At 47.0% G+C, this 22240-nt stretch overlaps 1 protein-coding gene across 2 annotated transcripts in view; it reads right to left on the bottom strand.

The window, feature by feature from the left end:
* Nucleotides 1–22240, bottom strand: part of FAM222A (family with sequence similarity 222 member A) — a 60372-nt gene that overhangs the window by 18824 nt on the left and 19308 nt on the right. Inside the window, exon 2 of one of the 2 annotated variants that reach the window (XM_003789897.3) lies at nt 11715–11843. In XM_003789897.3, coding sequence (XP_003789945.1) covers nt 11715–11796 — 82 coding nt within the window. In that variant the 5' untranslated portion in view covers nt 11797–11843. Of the gene's footprint in view, nt 1–1488; nt 1639–11714; nt 11844–22240 lie in introns of those variants that run through there. The other variant, XM_023513331.1, reaches the window with a different exon arrangement.

Below are 22240 nucleotides of genomic sequence, written 5' to 3'. Positions count from 1 at the left end.
GTCCCAGCTACTTGGGAGGCTGAGGCAGGAGACTCGCTTGAGCCCCGGAGTTGGAGGTTGCTGTGAGCGTGATGCCATGGCACTCTACCCAGGGGGATAGCTTGAGGCTCTGTCTCAAAAAAATAAAATAAAATAAAATAAAAAAATAAAAATGTTAAACGAAAGAAGCTGGTTATAAGAAGCCACACATTCATGAGTACACTTGTATGAGATGTCCAAAACAGGCAACCCCATAGAGACTAGTTTAGTGGGCTCTTGGGCAGAGGGGACTGAAATGAGAAGTGATTACCAATGGCTTTGTGGTTTCCTTTTTGGGGTGATGGAAATGTTTTTGAATTTCAGAGTGGTGATGGTTGCATGATTCCATTATACTAAAAACTACTACATGGGTGACTGGTATGGTATATGAATTGTATCTCAATAAAACTGTTATAAAACATTGCGACAGTATCTGTGTAAAAACATATTTTCAACTCTGTGTTGCTGGTGGAGAGCAGCAGCCAGGAAACCACTGGCCTGCTGCTTGCTTTTGTAAATGGCTGTATTTGTGCAAGAATGGGAGTGCTGGTAAGTTACAATGGAGACCACCCCATTCAGCAAGGCTGAAAATATCTGCTGTTTATAGAAAAAGGTTGTCAACCTCTGTTGTAGAAGAACACAATTCAACTTTTGCACACTGATCTCATGTATATCCACTATCTTGCCGAAGTCTTACTCTTGTTCTTACTCAGGCTGGTCTCAAACTCCTGAGCTCAAGTGATCTTCCTGCCTCTGCCTCCCAGAGTGCTAAGATTACAGGCATGAGCCACCATGCCCCGTCAACCCTCAGGTTTGTTTATAGCAGATACAGGTTGGATACTCTGTGATAGGGTGAAGGAAGCAGCTAGCCTTCCTAGTTGGCTCAGAGCTTATTTTTTATTTATTAAATCATACGTGAGGGTTCAATTCATCTGACTCTCTGGCCCTTCATCTCTGAGCCTCTTTCTTATCCTGGGCTCAGTTCCCACAGCAGGGGTAGCACCAGACCTTCCTTCCATCCCTCAGGCTGCACTCTAACAGCTTCATAATTGAATCTGCTGTGCGGCCCAAGATTTGTTTTTAATTTCATTGGAATTTTAAATTGCTTTGTCTCTTCCGTATTTTATCCATGTTGGAGGAAGCAGCGGTACCTGCAGGAATGCTGGCAGGGCCATGGTTCACCCGGGCAGTACCTCCAGCCTGTCAGGGTTGTGGGGGGCTGTAGGGAGGGGCAGGAAGTGAGTTGGGGAGAAGCCACCATCCGATCTTGAGGGGTAACAAGCCCTCCAAAGCTGCTCACCAGAAAAGATGAGCCATCTGGGTGAAGGAACTTCTTGTTTCCTTGTGGGGAAGGGGCTCCCACCCCTGGGAATGGTCAGGTTATGTTTAAATTGGCTGCCAAGCCCTGGGGGCTCTCTCTTTCCCTTATCCCTGTGTCACAGCAGTGAAAACTGAGTTGCAGTCACTTACCTGCCTGAGACCATGCATGCGCCCCATTTACAGCACAGCTAGAATTTGACCTGAACCCTTCTCAGGTCCCTGAGAGGTCACAAGGAGGAGGGTCAGGTGGGCATGTTGTCCTCAGCCACAGAGGCGCAATCTGAGGCAGGGAGACGCTACCTCACTTACTCAAGGTCCAGCAGAAGAGGGTGGGAGCTCACATCTGCCTCCTGAGTTAGCTGCGTCAACTCCACCCACTGTGGTCCCGTGGACACAGATAAGACCCAGTCCCTTAGAACTGTACGAGGGTCTAGTGGCTCTCTGGGGCTTCTGCACAGCCTATTTGTCAAAAGTTTATATATTAACACCATGATGAGAAAGTCAAATATTTATTAGCAGGGAAAGTCCTGAGCAGGTGAGATAAACAGGCTTCAGTCCCAGGGGCTGGCAGGTCCTATGTGGAACACCGGGACTCTGGCCAGCTGGGAACAGCTGAAGGTCTTACTTTCGCCTGAGATAGGGGAGGAAGAATGGACTTTCCCTTTCCCCGCAGTTATTTCCCTTTCTTTTTCTCCCATCACTTTCTCCAGTCACCTAGAGAGGCCACAACAGCCCACTTGGACACACACCCCTGGCTCTTCTGTCCAGCCTGACCTTGGATTCCAGAGAGGTGAACTGCAGCCATTTCTGGTTCACTGGTCACATTCTAGGCCACATGTGGTGGCCAGATCTCATTACAGCCCTGGGCAGTCAGACTACTCTGATCCCTACTTTACAGGAAAAAGAGGAGGGAGGTCCAGATTGAGCCACCTCTTCCCCTCAAAACTGAGCTTTTGACATTATCATCATAGATGGTCAGAACTGGATGGCTTCCTAAGTCCACTTCATCTGACCCCTCACATTACAACAGGGGGAACACAAGCCCTGGGAGGGTGATCAACAGGTCCAAGGTCATGTTGCCCATGGCCTAACACAGCACATTTGTCTAAAAGACGCATTTAGTAATTAAAAAACGAAACAAAATGCAGCAGAGTCCAAAGTCAGATCAAGAGTTCAGGGTCAGCCTTTTCTATCTCAGTCCTGCCACAGAGTAAACAGGAGGGGACTAGCCTCTGATTCCCTAAGAGTTGTGCCCACGAGGAAAGGGCAGGAGCCTCCTTGGCCAATTGTCCAGGCACTGACTGGCAGCAGGGCGCCCAATTCAATTTGCTTATCTCCCTTCCTGCCTTCCTCTTTCCTGTGCTCTTCAATTACAGGCAGCATCAGTGTCTTTTCCAATAAGCACACAGATGTCAAAGGATCTGAGTGGGCAGGGGAAGCAGGACGTCCTTGGTTGCTCTCCATACTCTCTCGTTCTAGCCTTGGAGCAGGAAAGAAGGACCAGCTCAGGTCAGCAGGCCTGGCTCCTGCCTCTGGCCCATTGGCAGCAAAGGGCCAGCCAGGCGGGGAGCCCTAACAGCTGGACAGCAGCATTCAAAGGTTAAAATGAACTGACCTTTTGAACCAGGGGGTCCCGCCCGGAAGAATTTTGATACACGTACAAAAGTGTTCATCACAGGAGTGCTTGAAATAGTGAGAGACTAGAAACAACATAAATGTTCATAAACAAGGGGTGGTTAAATGTTGTCATTCTTTATCCACCAAATGGAATACAATGCCGCTGCAAAACCCCTCAACAAAATGGTGGATAGGCTGCCCTAGCAGCACAGATCAGGTGGGGCTGAGGGAAGCAGAAAATAGATGCCACAGCTGCTGCTTTCAGAAAGAGAAAGAGCCAGCAGAGTAGACCTCCCCAAAGTGAGGGACACACCCTGAGGCACAAAATCTAACCCCTTTCTCCGCAGTGGTGAAAGCAGAGCTGTGTCACTGGTGACAGGACCTTTTCTTCTTAGACCAGTGACTTTCAACCAGTATGTTGTGCGAGGATCTTAGATGTGCTGCAAGACTTTTTAAAGATCATTAATTAAATTATTTCTGAAAGAAGTTTAAAGCACAGTAAATATTTTTTAACTTTTTAAACTCAATATGATTCAAGTGTGCCACATAAGTTTAACTGTAGATTCGAGCATGCTGTGAGATAAAAAAGGTTGAAAACGCTTGGCTGAGAAGAGTGAAGGCAGTGAGACTGCGTAAGAAGTCACACAGACACGCCATATTTGCAAGAACCTGCATGTTTCTGAGGCAACCGAGAGAAATAAAGGATAAATGAATGCACATATGAAACTCAGGGTCGTGAGGAAAATTTGTTAGCCCAGGATGTGGCCCTGGCTATTTCCCAATCTGAGCCTCCTACAAATAGCTAGGCTGGGGAAAGTTCACTTCCTTTTAAGGTAAGTAATCCAAACTGAACCAGCTTAAAACCTAATCAAAATACACTAAAAAATAAGGGCACGGCAAAGCATTAGTAAAGTCATAGTGTTTTTGACCAAGCAGCCATAGAAGAGATGAAGATTATAGCCAAGGATTTCGTCAGGAAGGAAGAAACTTCGTCAGCAATTGTTTTTACAAAGCAAAACACAAAGAAGATACACAAGCACAGAAGGGGGGGAAACGTGTCAAAAAGAAAAGGGGGGAATAAAGTGAGCACAAGGAGAAAAAAGGTGCTAAAAACAGAGGAAGAAAAGTGAGCAACATGAAGGGGAATAAGGTGTTAGAAAGGCTTAGTCAGAAATGCGAACACAGGGAAGTCAGGTGAAGACAGCCAGCGTGTCCTCCCTGCAGTCCCCGAGGACGGAGGCTAAAATAAGGCAAGCCTTGGATCTGATGCTGAAAGGGCACAGGACCACGTGCCAGGGAAAACCAGCTGGTTTTGGTTTTTTTTTTTTAAAACTTTGTCGCCCTCGGTAGAATGCCATGGCATCGCAGCTCACGGCAACCTCAAACTCTTAGGCACAAGTGATCCTCTTGTCTTAGAAAACCAACTCTGAACAGTCAACTGCAAGACACACCCTACAAAGTAACTGGACATAAAAGATGGAAAGATAAGTGTAAGTGGGGGAAAACTGCTCCACAGCCACATGCAACTTTAGAAGAGAGCAGAACAAAGCCTAAAAAATCCTCAAGGAAACAAAATGACCCAGGAACTGTTTTTTTTTTTTTTAAACAGAGTCTCACTATGTTGCCCTCCGTAGAGTGCCGTGGCGTCATAGCTCAAATTCTTGGGCTTAAGCAATTCTCTTGTCTCAGCTTCCCAAGTAGCTGGGACGACAGGCGCTCTCCACAACGCCCGGCTATTTTTTGTTGCAGTTGTCGTCCTTTAGCTGGCCCAGCCTGGGTTTGAACCTGCCACCCTTGGTGCATGTGGCCAGTGCTACCAGTGCTGAGATGGAACTTTTTTTTTCATTTAACCTATTCAAGTAGAAATGCAACAGATAGACCTTGTGAGCAGGAACTCCAGGAGTACTGTTCACACAAGGCTTCTTAAGCAACATATGGGAGGGCTCACTTTGGATGATGGGAAACTAAGGCAAAAGAATTGGCAGTGAGCACTGATCGGATTTACTGAAACAAATGTGGTAATTATGGTGACAGAGCCAGATGTTAACATGACAAATCCTAAGAAAAAGGTATAGAAGCAGGTAGGGGAGAAAGGGAAGAGTAGAATAAGGGGACTAATATCCTTGTCTTTGATAGCTGGAATCAAAAGATAGCATTTAAAGCTGATGGCAGGTCATAAAGGTTTAACAAGAGTTCCATGAAAAATGTTGCAGAGAAAAAAAGGAAATGCACTAATTTCATCATTTTATTTCTCTTAGGGAAAGTAACATATTATTCTAAAGAAACAGAGGATTAAGGAATTATTTACCGTCATACCACTAGACCACCACCAATCTTCCTTATGATTAGTAGATACACAGACCGCAAAAAGACTTTTTAAAGCAATTAAAGCACAAAAGATTGAACTAAGATCAGATATCTGTCATATCAATAAATGTAAATGGGCTAAACTCTATTAAAGGAGAAAGAAACACATTCTGATTGGATCACAAAGCTTAATCCAACTCTACAGTACGAGTCACATCTAAATAAAGTAATTCAGAAAGGCTGAATTAAAAGGATTGGCAAAGGTTTCAAGAAAAATGTGAATTAAAAAAACGCAGAGATTACCATCTTAATAGGTAAAGTTGAATCCTGGCCTTTTTGGCCTGAATTCAATTTTATCTATTAGGATGTAATTTACTAAGAAGATTTAAGGTATTAATATCTGTGCATTAAATAACACTGCATCACCATTCATAAGGCCGAAGCTACAGGTGCTACAAGAAGAATAGGAACATGTTAGCAGGAAGTGTCTAATTCCCTTCTCTATCTCAGACAGGTAAGATAAAGAAAATCTAACAACGTAATTAATGTGGTGGATATAATTGTTGGTATTCACTAAACTCTGAACATTGAAAACAGAATCACTATCTTCAAGTCTCCATAAAAAAATCCACACAATTCTCACAATTACTATAGCTATATCACAAAGAAAATTTTAATAAATTCCAAGAAAGTAGAAGTAATAGATAAGAGTCCTGATTGTAATGCAAAAAAAAAAAACCTCTAAAAGTAATGAAACACAAAAGCACTTACTACTTGAGTTGATAGGTGGAATTCAAATAAGTATTAGGATACAGAAGAAATCAAAACCAAGATTATAGTATATCTAGAAAATAATGATAATGAAAATACTACATATTAGAATCTACTAGACAATATAGCTCAGCAGTGCTCAGAAACTTTAAGGACTTGATTTTTCCTTTTTCTTTTTTATTGGTATAAATATTTAAGTCTCTAACTCAAGAAATTAAAACCTAAGGAAAACTGAAGCCTTTAATAAAGATAAAGACATAACTTAATGAATTAGAAGCCAGAAAACCCTAAAGATGGATCTTTGAGGAAGGGGGACAGATAATGTCATTAGCTAACTAACCCGATGAAGAAAAACAAAGAAAAAAGCACAAAATGTACAATGTAAGAAACAAGGCTGATGCACCACTTAAAAGAATTGTAAAAAAATTACTTTGTTCAACTACCCAAAATGGAGTTTTCTAGAGAAACGTAATTTACCAAACTCAATCAAGAAGCGGCAGAACAGTTAAAGCAGACCAATTATTACACAAGAAATAGAGAACATTTTCAAAGAGCCACCTACCTCCCCAAATAAATGTGTCCTGGTGGATCAACAAAATTTTAAAGAACAGATAATTCCATGTCCATTTAAATTGTTCAAAACCATACAGAGAGAAGCTCCATTTTATGAAGCAAGTGTAGTATATAGCAAAGCCCAACCAAAACAGCCTCCCAAATTAGGAAACTGAAAATTAAAAAATAACCTCACCAATGAAATTGAGGCAAAAATCCTAAATATTATAAAACAAATCCAATCCAGCAGTATATTATAAAGGAATATTCACCATGACCAAGTGGGGTAGGGTTTAATCTAGAATGCAAGGATAGTTCAATATTAAGAAATCTCTTAATATCATTATTCATATTAATGAATTGAAGGAAAGAAAACACACGATCATCTTCATAAACACTGAAAAGTCATTTGGCAAAATTCAACTTCCATTCTTGATTTTAAAAATACTTAAAGAAACAGGAATAGATGGACACTTATTTAAGCTGATAAAATATCTGCCCCAAACCAGCATTAATTAGGAAATCTAGAAGCTATAAAGCAAGAATGTTATCACCACTATTATTTTTCCTGTTTCAGGGAAAGTAGCCAACTCTATTTAATAAGACAAAGAACTTAAAGTATAAAACAAAGTAGGAGGTAAAATTATCATTTGCAAATGATATGATAGTATAAATGGAGAACCCAAGAGCCTAAATTGAAAAACCATTATAAACAATAAAAGAATTCAGTAAGGTGGCTGAAGTTAATAGCCTTCATGTAAACAACCTCCATCTGTGGAAAAAGAGACAAGCCAAAAAAGCGAAACTATCCAGAAGTAAACTTAATCAACAATGCACAAGACCTAAATGAAGCAAATGTTAAACCATTCCTGAGGGACACAAAGAAAGGCTACCACGTTCTTGGAAGAAAGGGCAGCATCATAAAAATGCCATTTCTTCATAAATCTATAAATGTAACACAGCTGGGTGTGGTGTTATGCACCTGCAGTCCCAGTCACTTGGGAGGCTGAGGCGGGAGGATCATTTTAGCCCAGAAGTTTGAGGCTGCAGTTTGCCAGGCTTGTGCCTGTGAATAGCCACCACACTCCAGCCCAGGCACCAGCATGAGATCCTGTCTCAGGAAAAAAAAAAAAAAAGTAATGCAATCTCAATAAAAATAAGAACAGGAATTTTGTTTTCACCTTAGGGAGGGATTCTATAGTTCAGACAGGAAAACAAAACAGCCAAGGAAATTCAGGTGGGGGCTTGATAACAAGGAGCAAAACAAGCTGTCTCAAATATTACAATGTTGTACAGGTTGAGTATCCCAGTTCCAAAATGCTCCAAAATCTAAAACTCTTTGAGCCCTGACATGTCACTAAAAGGGAAATGCTTGTTGGAACATTTTGGATGTTCAGATTTGGGATGTTCAACTGGTAAGTATAATGCAAATATTCCAAAATCTGAAAAATCCAAAATCAGAAACACTTCTGGTCCCAAGCATTTTTAAATAAGGGACACTTAACTTGTGCATACATGCTACAGTGTGGATTGGCCTCACCAGCATATGCTAAGTGGAAGAAGCCAGTCACAAAAGACTACATACGGTATGACTCCATTCCTGTGGAATTCCAGGATAGGGAAATCTACCGAGAAAGAAGCGCGGCTGGAGACTGAGGAGGAGGTGACTGTCCAACACAGAGGTTTCTTCTTTAGGTGATGAAAATGTTCTAGAATTGACTGTGGTTAACGGTTATACAATTCTGTGAACATACCAGAAACCTCTGAATTGTGCACCTCAAAGGGGTGAATGGTATATGAATGATATCTCAATAAAGCCATTACAATTTTAAAATAATCAAAGCAGTATTGAACTGATACTTTAATACACTTGGATTCATATATCACACTTTATACCAGATAAATTACAAAATAATCACTGTTAGAAATCTATCATAAATGAACTAGAAGCAACCTTTTAAAACATATAGATCTGGCTTGGGACTTGTAGCTCAAGTGGCTAAGGTGCCAGCCACATATACCAGAGCTGGCGGGTTTGAATCCACCCCAGGCTTGCCAAACAACAATGACAACTACAACAAAAAAATAGCCGGGCATTGTGGCAGGTGCCTGTAGTCCCAGCTACTTGGGAGGCTGAGGCAAGAGAAATGCTTAAGCCCAGGAGTTGGAGGTTGCTGTGAGCTGTGATGCCACAGCACTCTAATCAGGGCGACAGCTTGAGGCTCTGTCTCAAAACAAACAAACAAACAAACAAAAAACCCCATATAGATCATATATAGATGTAGATTTTTGAAACTGTCTCACTCCACTGCCCAGGCTCAAGTACTATGGTATCAGCTTGGCTCACGGCAACCTCAAATGCCTGGGCTAAAATGATCTGCTGCCTTGGCCTCTAAGTATCTGGGAATAGGCATGTCCCACAATGCCCAGTTAATTTTTTAATTTTTATTTATTTATTTTTTTCAGACAGAGTCTCACTATGTCACCCTTGGTAGAGTGCTGTGACATCACAGCTCACAGCAACCTCAAACTCTTGGGCTTAAGTGATTCTCTTGCCTCAGCCTCCTAAGTAGCTGGAACTACAGGCTCCTGCCACAACGCCTGGCTATTTTTGTTGTTGTTGCAGTTGTCATTGTTGTTTAGCAGGCCCAGGCCGGGTTCGAACCTGCCACCCTTGGTGCATGTGGCTGGTGCCTTAACCACTGTGATACGGGGACCAAGCCAGTTTTTCTATTTTAAATAGAGATGGAGTCCCACCCTTGCTTCGGCTGGTCTCAAACTCCTGAGCTTGAGCTATCCTCCTGCCTTGGCCTCCTAGAGTGCTAGGATTACAGATGTGAGCTGCGGCACCCAGCCTGCATATGTAGCATTTAAAAAATCATAACAGAAGAAACCTAGAGAAACTTAAAATAATAATTTCAGCCCATGGAAGAACTTTCTAAGTATGACACAAAATCCAAAGGCCATAAAAGGAAATACAAATTTCACTTCCCAAAGAAAATTCCTCCACGGCAGCACTGTAGATATACAAAGATTTCCTATAAATCAGGAAGGACAAAAACCACAACCCAATCAAACAAATGGGCTCAGGACATAAGTGGATTATGCAAAGGAAAAACAAACAGCTCAAACATGAAAAGATGTTCAACACCACTTATATTAAACTAAATTAAAACTACATCGTGATCCTATTTTCACCACTCAGGTGGGCAAAGCCTGAAAGTTTCATATCATGCATGTGAGGATGAGGGCAAACAGACCCTCTCACACAAGAGTGAAAACTCCATCTGGTCATCTTTGGTGCTGTGGGGGTGTTAACAGGTGCACTATCTAGAGACATCTGTCAGACCCCATCTATCAAAATTATAGACGCACATCCCTTTGACTCAGTCAAGGTCAAAGCCCAATTGCTTCTTCCAGACATTCACCCTGCAGTTTTATCCACACCCTAGTGACACAGGGTTTGTTGCTGCAGCATTGCTTGTCACAGCAACAGGTTGGGTACAATCTAAATAGGGGACTGGCCAATAAGTTATGGTTTCTTCTTGCTAGGGAGAGCTATGTGGCAAAAGAATGAGGGAGTTCTTTATAAGCTAACATACAGGATATGCTGCGAAGTGAAAAGGTGAGGTACACAATAGTGTGTAAAATGGCCACGTACACACATAGCTATGGAGACATACCCAAAACATCTCCTGGAAGGACCCACAGGAAGCTAAAGACACCTGCCTCTGGGGAGGAGAGTAGGTGAAGGCTTTAGTCTATATACCCCTTCCTTTTTGACATATATATTTTTTTGAGACAGAGTTTCACTCTGTCACTCTGGGTAGAGTGCAGTGGTATCATCTTAGCACACTGCAACCTCTAACTCCTGGGCTCAAGGGATATTCCTGCTTCAGCCTTCCCAATAGCTGGGACTACAGGCACACACACTGCCACATCTAGCTAATTTTTCTATTTTTAGTAGAGATGGGGGTCTCACTGTTGCTCAGCCTAGTCTTGAACTCCAGACCTTAGGCAATCCACCTGCCTTGGCCTCCCAGAATGCTAGGGTGACAGGTGTGAGCCATTGCACCTGGACTTACAATTTTGAGTTTGGATCACACAAATATGTTATCTTGTCAAAAGACAAATATTTGGAAGATTCTACACCATAGTGTAAGCATAATGATGACAACTGATTTGGGGCTTCAGGACAGAGGCAATAGGGAGGGGTGGGGACTTCGGTAAAACCAATAGCTGCAGTACAGGAACAAAGGCCTATGTTACCGGAACCTCTAATTTTTTTTTTTCCCAAGAGATACTAGAAGTCCAGATTTTTATGCAGATTTCCCTATTTTTAACTGTTTCTAGGTACTTCATTTTTTTTGTAGTTTTTGGCCAGGGCTGGGTTTGAATCCGCCACCTCCAGCATATGGGGCTGGTGCCCTACTCCTTTGAGCCATAGGTGCTGCCCAGTACTTCTTTTTTTTTTTTTGGCCAGGGCTGGGTTCAAACCTGCCACCTCCAGCATATGGGACCAGCACCCTACCCTTTTGAGCCACAGGTGCCACCCCAGTACTTCATTTTTAAAGTAAAAACCTTGTGGTAGCTAACAATAATCAGATCAGAGAGTCTGGAACCCTGACCCTAGATGGTCAGGGAGGACAGACCCCAGGAAGTCACCAAGTCCAGCTCCCTAATTTGACATGGTAAAAAAAAAAAAAAAAAAGGCCAGAGAAGAGAAGGATGTGCCCCAAATCACATAGCAAATGGGACCTGGAGCTGGGATCCCATTCAGGACCATGATGGTGAGTCAGACAGTGTATGGTGCCACCACGTGTTGGGGTTGCAAAGGAGTATGGTGCTGATGCGAGAAGGAGGTCAGGCCAGACAAAGGGGTGGGTATTGTTTTGGGGAATAAAGTCCAGGGAAGCAGCACAGCATGGGCAGAGGCCTAGAGGTTCAGCAGGGTTGCAGTGAGGGGACATGGTCAGAGGCAAATGGCATTCCCTACCCATAACCTGCTCTGCAAAGGCCCAAGGTGGGTGTAAGCTTGGAGTGTCCAGCACAGAAAGTAAGCCCCAAGGGATTCAGAGTGGACAAGGGAGAGGAAAGGGGGCCTGGGCAGAGGGAGGGCGCCCACTCACACTTGCGCAGCTCCAGGCTCTTGCTTGGGCAGGCCAGGTGCTGGCCTGGAGGGTTCTGGGTCCTCTGCAGACAGGCCAGCATGGCGGAGCTGGGGGCCCCTGGGGGGGGCACACTCTCCAACAGGGTCCCTGTGAGGAGGGAGAGGAGATGACCATCACCTGGGAGTGCTCCATGCCCACCTCCTGCCACCCTCCCCAGGAAGTCCCTGCCAGCAGCTTCCCCAGCACCCCACAGAACATCAGAGACTTTCTGAACAGATACCCCTTTTCCCTTATTTGACAGATGAGGGGACCAAGGTCCAGAGACATCAAGAGGCTCATGTGTGGCCTCACAGGAAGGGAGAGAATCCAAGGCTTTTGAGTGGTGGACTTCCACCATGACAGGGCCGGAACTGACAAGTCAGACATGGCCCGGCCCCGCCTAATGTGTGGTCACCTGCTCCAGGGGGCTGCCCTGATGCCTCCAGGCTGGGTTAGACCTTACCCCCTGTGTCCCACTGTAGGCTGGCCTTCAGGCTAGTGGCAGGCCCCTCTGAGCAGGCCAGCCTTGAGCTGGACAAAGGTGAAGATCCCTCCTGGTCATCTTGGGAGGCTACCTGAAAGGGTACCCAGGAAATGCTAATGGGTACACAGGTGTCCCCATTTACTGAAGTATTGATTTGCCTGGTATATTCACAAGCAGCCCTGGAGGGGAGATACCAGGATGGCTCATCCCTAGAAGAACAAGAGGCCGCCAATCCTGACTCACACTAGGCCCAACCCCCATGGGCCACCAAGGCTTTTCTGAGCCAGGATCCTCACTCCAAATAGGGGCAGGTCCAGGTATGAACTCAACCCTGGACACCCTTGATATCTACCCACCCAGGTACCTCACCCCCACCACTTCCTGTCCTTCCCCCCAAGTCCTGAGCAGCCAAGCTGGGTCACCTCAACCCTCCTGTTGGTTTGTAAAAAGGAGAAGAAAAAAGAGGGGGGTGTGTGTTGAAGGGGAAGAAAGGGAAGTTATTTAATACTAAACAGGTGTCTGGAGCCCTAAATTCTGCCGCTTTCTTCTAATAATGAAGTATTCATGAGGAAAAGCCTTTTTTCACTACTTTCTTAAGATACTAATTTCACAACAAGCTCCTTGTTACGGCGCAATTATTCCAATCTTGTATTTCTCTGAGACGGTTGCAGCCTCCCGTCTGTCCTGGCCTCTTGGTAAATGAAAGACAATCACGTAACCACCTTTCATTATGCTCTATTTTACTTTCAGCAAAGGTACCCTGAAAGAAATGATTTCCTCTGAAAGGGACTTTTATTCAGTTTCAAAACCAATTTTCTCCTATTACTGTCTCAGAAAAAAAAAGAGAGAGAGAGAGAGAGGAAGTGGGGGATGGATGGATGTGAAGGGAGGGGAGGTGATTCTCACCACCTCCCAATCGCCAGCCTTAACACAGCAACGCAATAAAAGCTGCGGTATCCACTTCCCGGCTTTGATTTCTGGTAATTTTAAAATAGGCCATTACAATCAGGCAGAAATTATACAGTTTAAAAAGGGAATGAAGTGGGGCTTATTGCAAAGATGAAAGTCCTTGACTGCAGGAAAGCAGTGCCGCTCTTCTCCTCAGGGACTTGGGACGTGAGCAGGTGGCAGCCACAGGCCTGGCCACAGCCTTGAACAGCCCTAGAGGACACGCCGTGCACACAGGCAGGCTGTGCCCTGCATGGTACACTGTGCTGGGCACGCACACACACTCACACTGGGGCACGCTCATGCTTACACATACATGTATAGCGTGTGACATGCCCCTCCCATGCCTACTGGCACTCTCTGGCACCCTCTCATACATAGGCAGTCTAAGAGCATACACTATCACACGCCAGGGCCACCCTGAAGGCAGCGGCTGAAAGCCCTACAACCCCCCCTACCCCGTCCCCAGCACATGCTGTGTGATCCCAGGTGGGCTACTGACCCTCTCTGGTCTGTTAATGTGGCTCCATGGTCCCTGTGGTTCCTCTCAGGTCATTTTGCCTTGGCCACCCCGCCCTACCTCCAGTCTTTTACCAGGTGCCAGGGGTCTAGAAGCCCAGCCCTTGACAATTCCCCACCGGCCATATATCCCAGAATGCTTTAAAGGCAAAAATGGACAAGCTGGTAGGGGGACGGGGGTATCGCAGTTGAGGGGGTACAAGCAGGTCGCCTATTCTGGAGCCTCACCTGACCCTATTAGCTGCCCTCCCAGTGGTGCTTTCGTTTTCAGAGTGCTCTGATGGTTGGTGCCCAGGCAGTTCTAGGAGCCAAGAGGGGCCACCCAACTGAGCTCAGGGGCCACAGAGGATTTGCAGGAGGAAAAGTATCCAAGTAAAGGCCTTGACTCAGCTTCTCCTCAGCAACTGCCTGGATCATTCTGTTCCTCACTTCTGGAGGGCCATTAGGTGAGGCCCTGCAGCCTAAGAGGGGTTCTCAGTACTCCTAATTTTCCCAATGCACTGCCCGTTCTCTCAGGATCCCTGTGCCCTAATGCCATGGGCAAGTGGGAAGATCTAAGAGAGGGCAGGGGCCAGCCAAACATGACAAGGATAAGTGGGCCACTGCTTCCACTTCTCCTGTCATCCCCAGCACCTGCAACCAAGACAAAGTCAGGTCCCTAACCTTTGCCTTAAGACCTCTCTGGCCTCAGAATGGGGCCTGGTCCTCTTCACTGGCCCTCAAGGCCCACTCTCTAGCCTGGCTGCCTCATACCTCTCCAACCTCTTGCCCCTGTTGGTCCCTCTGCTTACAGCACGGCCAGCCTGATCTGTTTTAGCTTGTATTTGTCTTGCAGACACTACCTCAGCCGTCCCCTCCTCTGGATAGCCCTTTATTACATAGAGTTGTAACTGGACTATTGAATTTTTGTAGGGACAAGGACTGTGTCTTATTTGTCTCTCTCTCCAGTCCCTGGCAGAGTCATCGTTTAATAGATGTTGAATAAGTGAATCAATGAATAGGTTACTGTCAGATGAAGTGACCAAGGCCCAGAGAAGCTAAGCATTGTACACAAGGTCACACAGCAAGGCAGGGACACGATCTTCCTGTGACCCTACCCTGCCTCCTCCTTGCAGAGCTCCAGCCCTCAGAGCCCTCATACTGGACTCATTACTCCCTTGGCCAGGGACCATCCAGAGAATTCTGCTCATTTTGAAGTCCTATCTGCAAATCAGACTGTTTATAAGCTCAAGGTCTTTTGTGACTTTAATAATAAAAAAAAGAGATGGCAGGGAGGGAGGGGAAAAATGTCGAAAGCCTCAATGATTAGAATGCTTTGGCACCTTCCCTGACATGGGGGCTGATAAGACGCCTTATCTCAGAGACACCCGTGGAAAAGGTCCCGTCCACCAGATAACACCCCCAGCTGTCGATATGCCCTTTCATAGCTGAGGATTTAGATAAAGGAAATGTGACAGGGGAGGGGAAAGAAAGGAAGGAACTTTCCAAGTCTGAGGAGGAATTGAGTCTGTGTGGCTGGCCTTGGCAGAACAATGAATCAGAGGGGGATGGCTAACAGCTGTCTTTATTTTTATTAAAGGAACAGGGAATTGGGGCCTTTGGCCCTGGCCTGCCTTTTGTCATCTGGCCCTTGCCTGTCTGGCTGCAGGGGGCGTCAGGGAGCCCACAGGCCAGTGGGAGGGGGCGCGCAGAGGGGGAGCGCAGAGGGGGAGCGCAGAAACGGAGACAAGGACCTTCATACTAATAACAGCTGTGAGCATCTATTGACTGTTCCTGCGCTGAGCCCAGGTGCATCTGTCTGTTCTACCTTCCTGCCTCCTCCCTGCGGCCTTTGTGGCCCCATCTCCCAGATTAGGAAATAGGCACAGAGAAGGGAAGCAATCAAACCAGGTCTCACAGCTTTTAGGTGGCAGAATCTAAAGATGTCAACCCTGACCAGACTTGGAAACTTCAGCCCCACACTGTAGGGCAACTCCATTTGTGCTGGGCGGGGAGGGTCAGCCCCCAGCTCCCAGTCAGCCCCAGCTCCCAATCAGCTCGGCATCGTGGCCTGCTTCTCCCAGCACCCAAATCCACTTCTAGAAATTCCCAGAGGGGCTGGGCTTCAGAGAGGGAGGAAGGGAGGGGAGGGGAGTGAAGGAGAGGAAGGGGCTCCCAGAGGGCCACACACTCAAACATTCACAGAGCGTAACTCCTGAGGCCTAAGGTGGGCAGAACAATATTGAGATGAGTAAAGCCCAGGCCTTGCCTCTTACCCACCCATTCATTCATTCACTCACTCACTCATTCATCCAGGCAGTGAATGCCTCCCCAGCATTTTGGGGGCCAGCCCTGCACCACGTGCTGGGAACAGTACTAGGTGTATGGCAATTGGCAAGAACATCCTGCCAGAAAGGACGATCAGCCAGAAATGACCTCCCACTGACTTCTCACTTCCAAATCCAGCAAGTTAAAAATGAACTTTCCTGGTCTCTGTTTCCTGCCTCCTACATTTCCCTGAAGTGGCAGGTGAATAGAACTTTCCTTCATGCATCTGGAGGTCAGTGGTCTGCCTCTGCCTGCCTAGGCTGGTCCTGGGGCGAGGGAGAACATGAAGACATACTTGGGCTCCACAGCAGGGTCCAGAGGTTGTGACCCTGTGAGGACCACAAGCTCTTGACCTCTACCCCAAGCTCTGCCCCTATTGCCTACTCTGACCTCTGTGGCTCCATTCAAGGATAATGACTGGTTGTGACAGGGTGGGAAAGGTCATGCCAGGACTTTCCCAGTTTGTAATGGCCTCAGGGTGGCACCTGCCAGGTGGAGGCCAGGTACTGGGGTTCTGATTGGCAGAGTGACCTTGAGGCAGTCACAGCACCTTGCTGAATGTCAGTTTCCCAAGTGAACCGTGACAGGAGTGGGCTAGCCAGGCCGCATGAGGGCTAAAAGAGGGTGTCACAATTTGGTTCTCAAACATTATCCAGCACAGGGCTAGGTCCTTGGCCTACTGGCACATGAAGGGGGCTCTAGACATAGTCATTGTCTCTAAGGGATTTAGAATCTTGAATGCAGACAAGATGGGAAGCTGGAAAAAAACCAGCAGTTCATGCAAAGAGCTAAGTAGGTAGTTCAACTTGCAATTCCCTCTTAGGAACAGAAGGCAATCCCTACCTCTCCTCAGGGCCTCATAGCCCTGGGGTGTAGAGTAGTGGTCTCACCTTCACCCCCTGGCTGTTACTGAAGTCTCTTCATGATGCCTGGCCATACAGCCTACCCCCTAATGCAGGGAGGAGTCTGAAGTCATGGTAGGAGGCCCAGGGACTGGGGAGAATGAACCCTGGATTGGTGATACTGGAGTCAGACCCTGGCTGTGTGGCCCTGAGTGGGTCACTTCTCCGTGGTGGTTCTCCCCCCAACCCCTAGCACCACGAGCTGAACCAACACAAAGCCCCAGAAAGCTTAATACTCTCTTAACAGCAAGGGCAGGAATTGCCTGCTCTGCTCTTGGCCAGGACAGAAGAGTAGAGGGCCCCCTTATCTGGGAGTGTCCTGGGGACCCCCCAACCCTCAGGGCTCCAGCAGGAGGATACACTGCCCATACTTCTGTCTCCACACTTATCCTTAACTCCATCTGCCTCTGTCCTGGTATCTGTCTTTTTTCATTCCCTGCCCTCTCCTCCCTTCCTGACCCTCTCCCCTACCCACTCCTCTCCCTGTCACTCCCCCAACCTCTGTCTCTGCTAGGCAGCCAGAGCAGAAGCCCACCCCCACCTCCCTCCTGCTATTCCCTCCCCCAACCCTGAGCCTGAGGCCTTCCAAGGGACCCTGTTAATAATTAAATGTTAATCTAAAAAGCAATTTGAGCTGCAGCTAGGCAGATCTGGTTAGAGATTACATTAGCATGGAGGAGGCGAGGGTAATTTTCTTTAACCCCTCTCCTGATCTCTCAAGCCGGGGATTCTTCAAGTCACACCAGCACTGCTGATTAAACTGGCACAGGGCTTGGCTGTGGATAAGGGGCCTGTGAAAAGTGATTATTTCCCACTGCCATTTGGACCGAAGCACCAGAAGGGGATTTCACTCTTTTTTTAAGGTTGGGGGTTGGGTGGGGCACTGTCCCTTTTAACAGGAGGCCTCATCTTCTGTTAGGATTAGTGCTACACTCGTCTCTACCCCACAGGCTAGGAGTCTCTAAAATATAAATCAGAGAGCATACCAGGCTCCCTTGGTTCCCAGGACTGAGATGCCAGCCCTCTGCCTGGCCCCAACCCCTCTGTTCACTCATTACTTGCTGTTTCTAGCATATCTGTGCCTGGTTCTAGGCTGGGCACTGGAGGCAGAGATGCTGGTAGATCTAGGCAAAAAGGGAGACCAAAAAGTAAAGTGACAACTATCGATTTTGGGTGGCACCAGAGTTCTGAGGTGGGCATCCCTCAGTATGCAGACCTGTGCCCATCCAGTCTCTTCTGCTCACAGACCCTTCCTGGGTCTCTACTCCTTAAAATTCTACTTGACCTTCAACTAAAGCCCAGGTTCCTGAGAGCTTCTCCAAGGGGCATGGTAAATGTTTGATGACAGAATGACTGGATCCCCTGAGGTAGCTCTCCCTGAGCCCCCTCTGGAGGTTCACAGTGCCGTTACCATGCCTGTGTTTAGGAGGCCCTCAGGAGAATGTCTCCTGAAGGAATGATGGGCAAGAGGATGGCCTGGGGAGTCAGGGGGGTTCAGCAGTGTCCCACTGGGACATAGGGCTGGGGTCTGAGGGCGAGCAGCAGTCCCTGGACCCTTCAGCACCACGGCCAGCTCCCAGAACATACGTCCTGGAGAAAGAGGTGGGGCCAAGCCTGGGAGCCTAGAAATGTCAGTAGCCATGGGAATTGCCAACCACAATGCTACCTGCTGGGGACAGCAGGGCAAATTAAGAGCCTACTGTGTGCCAGTTCTTGTGCTAGAGGCTGGGGTAATGACAGACCCTGAGGGGGTATGAGACATCAGAAGGGAATTACAAGGCAGGGAGATAGGTGGTAATCATAATGGGGCCACCTTACTTGGCCTGAGGGTGTCCAGATGGAAGGACGCCCCAGATGCCTCATAAAGAGAGTGATAGTATTGTGTCCTGGGCTTCAAAGTCAGATTTATTCCTTAACTCTCTAGCTTGGGCAAATCTCTCCATCTGAGTCTCTGTTTCTTCATCTGGAGAAAGAGTTAATTCCTTACCATGAAGTTGCACAAATAAAGTTTCAGGGTCATTGTGATAGCAGCCTAAGTGGCAGGCATGACTAGTATTGTTTATGACTATAGTCAACAAGTAAGTAAGAAAGAGCCAAGTGAAGGAAGCAGGAGAATGAGGTCCCAAGTGAGAGACTGCACAGGCAAGACGTGGGAACTTGACAGAAAGGTCCAAGTGTGGAGAACCACACTAGCTTCAGGCTGTTGGAGAACCAACCCTCTTGGCTAGTAATGGAGGGTACCCCAACGGGGGTAGATCCTCTTCCTGTGGACAACTGCTGGGTCAGGGCAGGGAAAGACTCAGAGAAGGCACTGTGGGGGGCCTCCTATGAAGGCTCAAAAAGGCACCCTCCCCCGATGATGAGTGAGGTACAGACCTAGCTGGCCTTTTACTAGGGCCAGGGGCCCCTGAGGAACAGTTCCTGAGAAGTGGATGTGTGGAGCTCATTCTCCTGCCAGTGAGCCTTTGGGAGGCTCTGGCTAGAGGTTCAGGACCCCAGACTTTCCTACCCAGCTCTTAACTCCTAAAGAGCCAGATCCCAGGGGGAAGAGTTTAAGGAGTGGCTGAGTCCTCCCTCTCCTAGTTCTGGCCTTGGCTCTTTAATGAAAAGTGGCAGTCAATTGGGCGGCGCCTGTGGCTCAGTGGACAGAGTGCCGGCCCCATATACCAAGGGTGGCAGGTTCAAACCCAGCCCTGGCCAAATTGCAACAAAAAATAGCCGGGCGTTGTGGTGAGCGCCTGTAGTCCCAGCTACTTGGGAGGCTGAGGCAAAAGAATTGCCTAGGACCAGGAGTTGGAGGTTGCTGTGAGCTGTGTGACGTCACGGCACTCTACTGAGTGTGATAAAGTGAGGCTCTGTCTCGACAAAAAAAAAGAAAGAAAGAAAAGAAAAGAAAAAAAGAAAAGTGGCAGTCAAGTCTCCTTCATCACCTTCCAGCAAAGGGGCTGTGGGGAGACCTGGGAATCGCCACTGAACAGCATCAGTACTCTGATGCTGTGATGGGAACTGCAGAGCTCAGTAGAGGCCCCCAGCTGAGGTTTTTGTGGAGGTGGTCACGGAACCTTTCTGGAGGAGCAACATGTAAGTGCAGACCAAAGTGGGTGTGCCACTAGGTGACTCTGGGGATCCTAGAATAGGGAACTCTGTATGAAAAGGGCAAAGGTAAGTCTCACAGGGAGCCGCGAGGGGCTCGGTATTCCCAGCCATCCTCCCACCTATTCCCCTAGTCCCTGTACAGTACAGGGTTAAACGAGGCAACAGGGAAGAAGAAAAAATCTAATAGTAAGAGCGATAATAAGAGCTAGTTTTTACTTTTAGTGTTCCCCATGGGCTCAGCACTTTACAGACATCACCTCATGCAACCTGCACTGCAACTAGGAAAGACACTATTGCTGTTGTACCTCTGAGGACAGAGGAGGGAAAGGCCGGCCAAGCCCAATGGGCTGGTGGAACAAGGCAGAAAAGCTCTGGGGAAGAGGTGAGCCTGGGCCAGACGGATCTTGAGGATCTGGACCCAAAGGGGAGATGAGAAGACAACTGGGCCCTTGGGCAAGAATGGTCCTGGAGCATTCGGAAGATGGAGTGGCCCAGGTGGGAGGGGAGTGGCTGGTGAGGGCTGCTCTTGACTTTTAGCCTGATGCCAAGAATAACAGATGCTTCTGGAGGTCAGATTGCGGCAGAAATGAATGGTACCTACAGGGCAGGAGCTAGGAAACAGAACAGAACACTCTGACCCACTATAGCACCAATATCTGGCCCAGCAATTCCACATTCTTAAGTTTGTGAGTTCTCCTGATTTTTGTTTTTAGGGGTTTAAATCTCTGAGAGCCAAACACCACTCATCACTCATGTGTGGGCCAGTCTCCAGCTTTCCACCTTGGCTGTGAGCTGGGGCACAGGCCATGGTGTCTCTGTCCCCACTTATGGTTGAGGAGTACCCCCCATGTCATCTGGCTACAGGGCACTGTGATTCGGGTTCAGACTGATTGGATTTAAATTGGGGCTCTGCTCACCACCTAGCCCATGACTGTGTTTAACTCTGGGCAGTTGTATTTTTCTTCTTTGTGATTTTCTGTATTTCTAATTTTTCTACAATGAACATTCATCATACTTCTGGCCTTTTCAAAAGGGAAAATAACTTTTCAAAAGGGATTTCACCCTCTTCTGACCACCTGGAGACAGGAGGTTGGTGCTTATTGTAAATTCACTGACATGACAGGGAACAGCTGCTGGAGAGGAGGCGGGGCAGAGATAGGAAGCCCCAGAGGCTTTGAAATCCAGGAGGATAGGAAGCCGTGAGCTTTCCAGGGAGCCAAGTCTAGCTGAAGTCTTGGCAATGACTCTTCTACAGCAGAGCCCTGCTCTGTCCATGCATCTATTGCTTCCATGCCCCCATGCCATTCTCCAGTCCATGCTTCTCTCCCCACTCAAAAACCCTCTCCTGGCTTTGAGGCATTTCTAATAGCATCCTAGGAAGCCCTACATGAACTGTGTCCTCATTCCCTACTTTCACCTTCCCTGACCCCTGCTAACCCTACTCAGCCACAATGGCTTTCTTTTTGTTCCTCTAATAGGCCAACAACAACCCTCATCCTACCTCAGGGCCTTTTCATTTACGCTTGTGTCTCTACCTAAATATTCGACACCATCCCTGTCCAATAGAAATATGTAATAATATGAGACCCATATGTAATTGTAAATTTTCCAGCAGCCATGGCAGAAATTAAGTCTTTTTTTTTTTTTTTAAGACAGTCTCTCACTTTGTTACACCTGGCAGAGTGCCGTGGCATCACAGTTCAAAGCAACCTCAAACTTTTGGGCTTGAGCAATTCTCTTGTCTCAGCCTCCCAAGTAGCTGGAAATACAGGCACCCACCACAAAGCCTGGCTAGGGATGAGGTCTCCCTCTGGCTCAGGTTGGTCTCAAACTTATAAGCTCAGGCAATCCACCTGCCTCAGTCACCCAGAGTGCTAGGATTACAGGTGTGAGCCACCGCACCCAGGCCGGAAATTAAGTCTTAATAATTTATTTTATTTCATCCAACAGATCCAAAATATTATCATTATCCCCCAATATGTAATCAATATTCAAAAATTATGAATGAGAAGTTTTATGTTCTCATTTTCATATTAAGTCTGAAACCCACAGTGGATTGTGCATCTATTAGATTTCTGTTTAGATTCGCCTCACTGTGAGTGTTCAATACCACCTGTGGGCAGGGCACTGCTCCACTGTCTCCAACACTCCCCCACAGTGGCATTCTCAACGCCACTCCACCTTCACCAAGAGGCCTTCCTTGACTGTCTGGCCGAGTTGTCCCATCATCCTTGATGTGCCTTTGCTGT

Source organism: Otolemur garnettii, unplaced genomic scaffold (assembly GCF_000181295.1).
Source record: "Otolemur garnettii isolate 467f Iridium unplaced genomic scaffold, OtoGar3 scaffold00038, whole genome shotgun sequence".
Classification (NCBI taxonomy): domain Eukaryota; kingdom Metazoa; phylum Chordata; class Mammalia; order Primates; family Galagidae; genus Otolemur; species Otolemur garnettii.
This window is presented reverse-complemented; position numbering and strand designations above follow the sequence as displayed.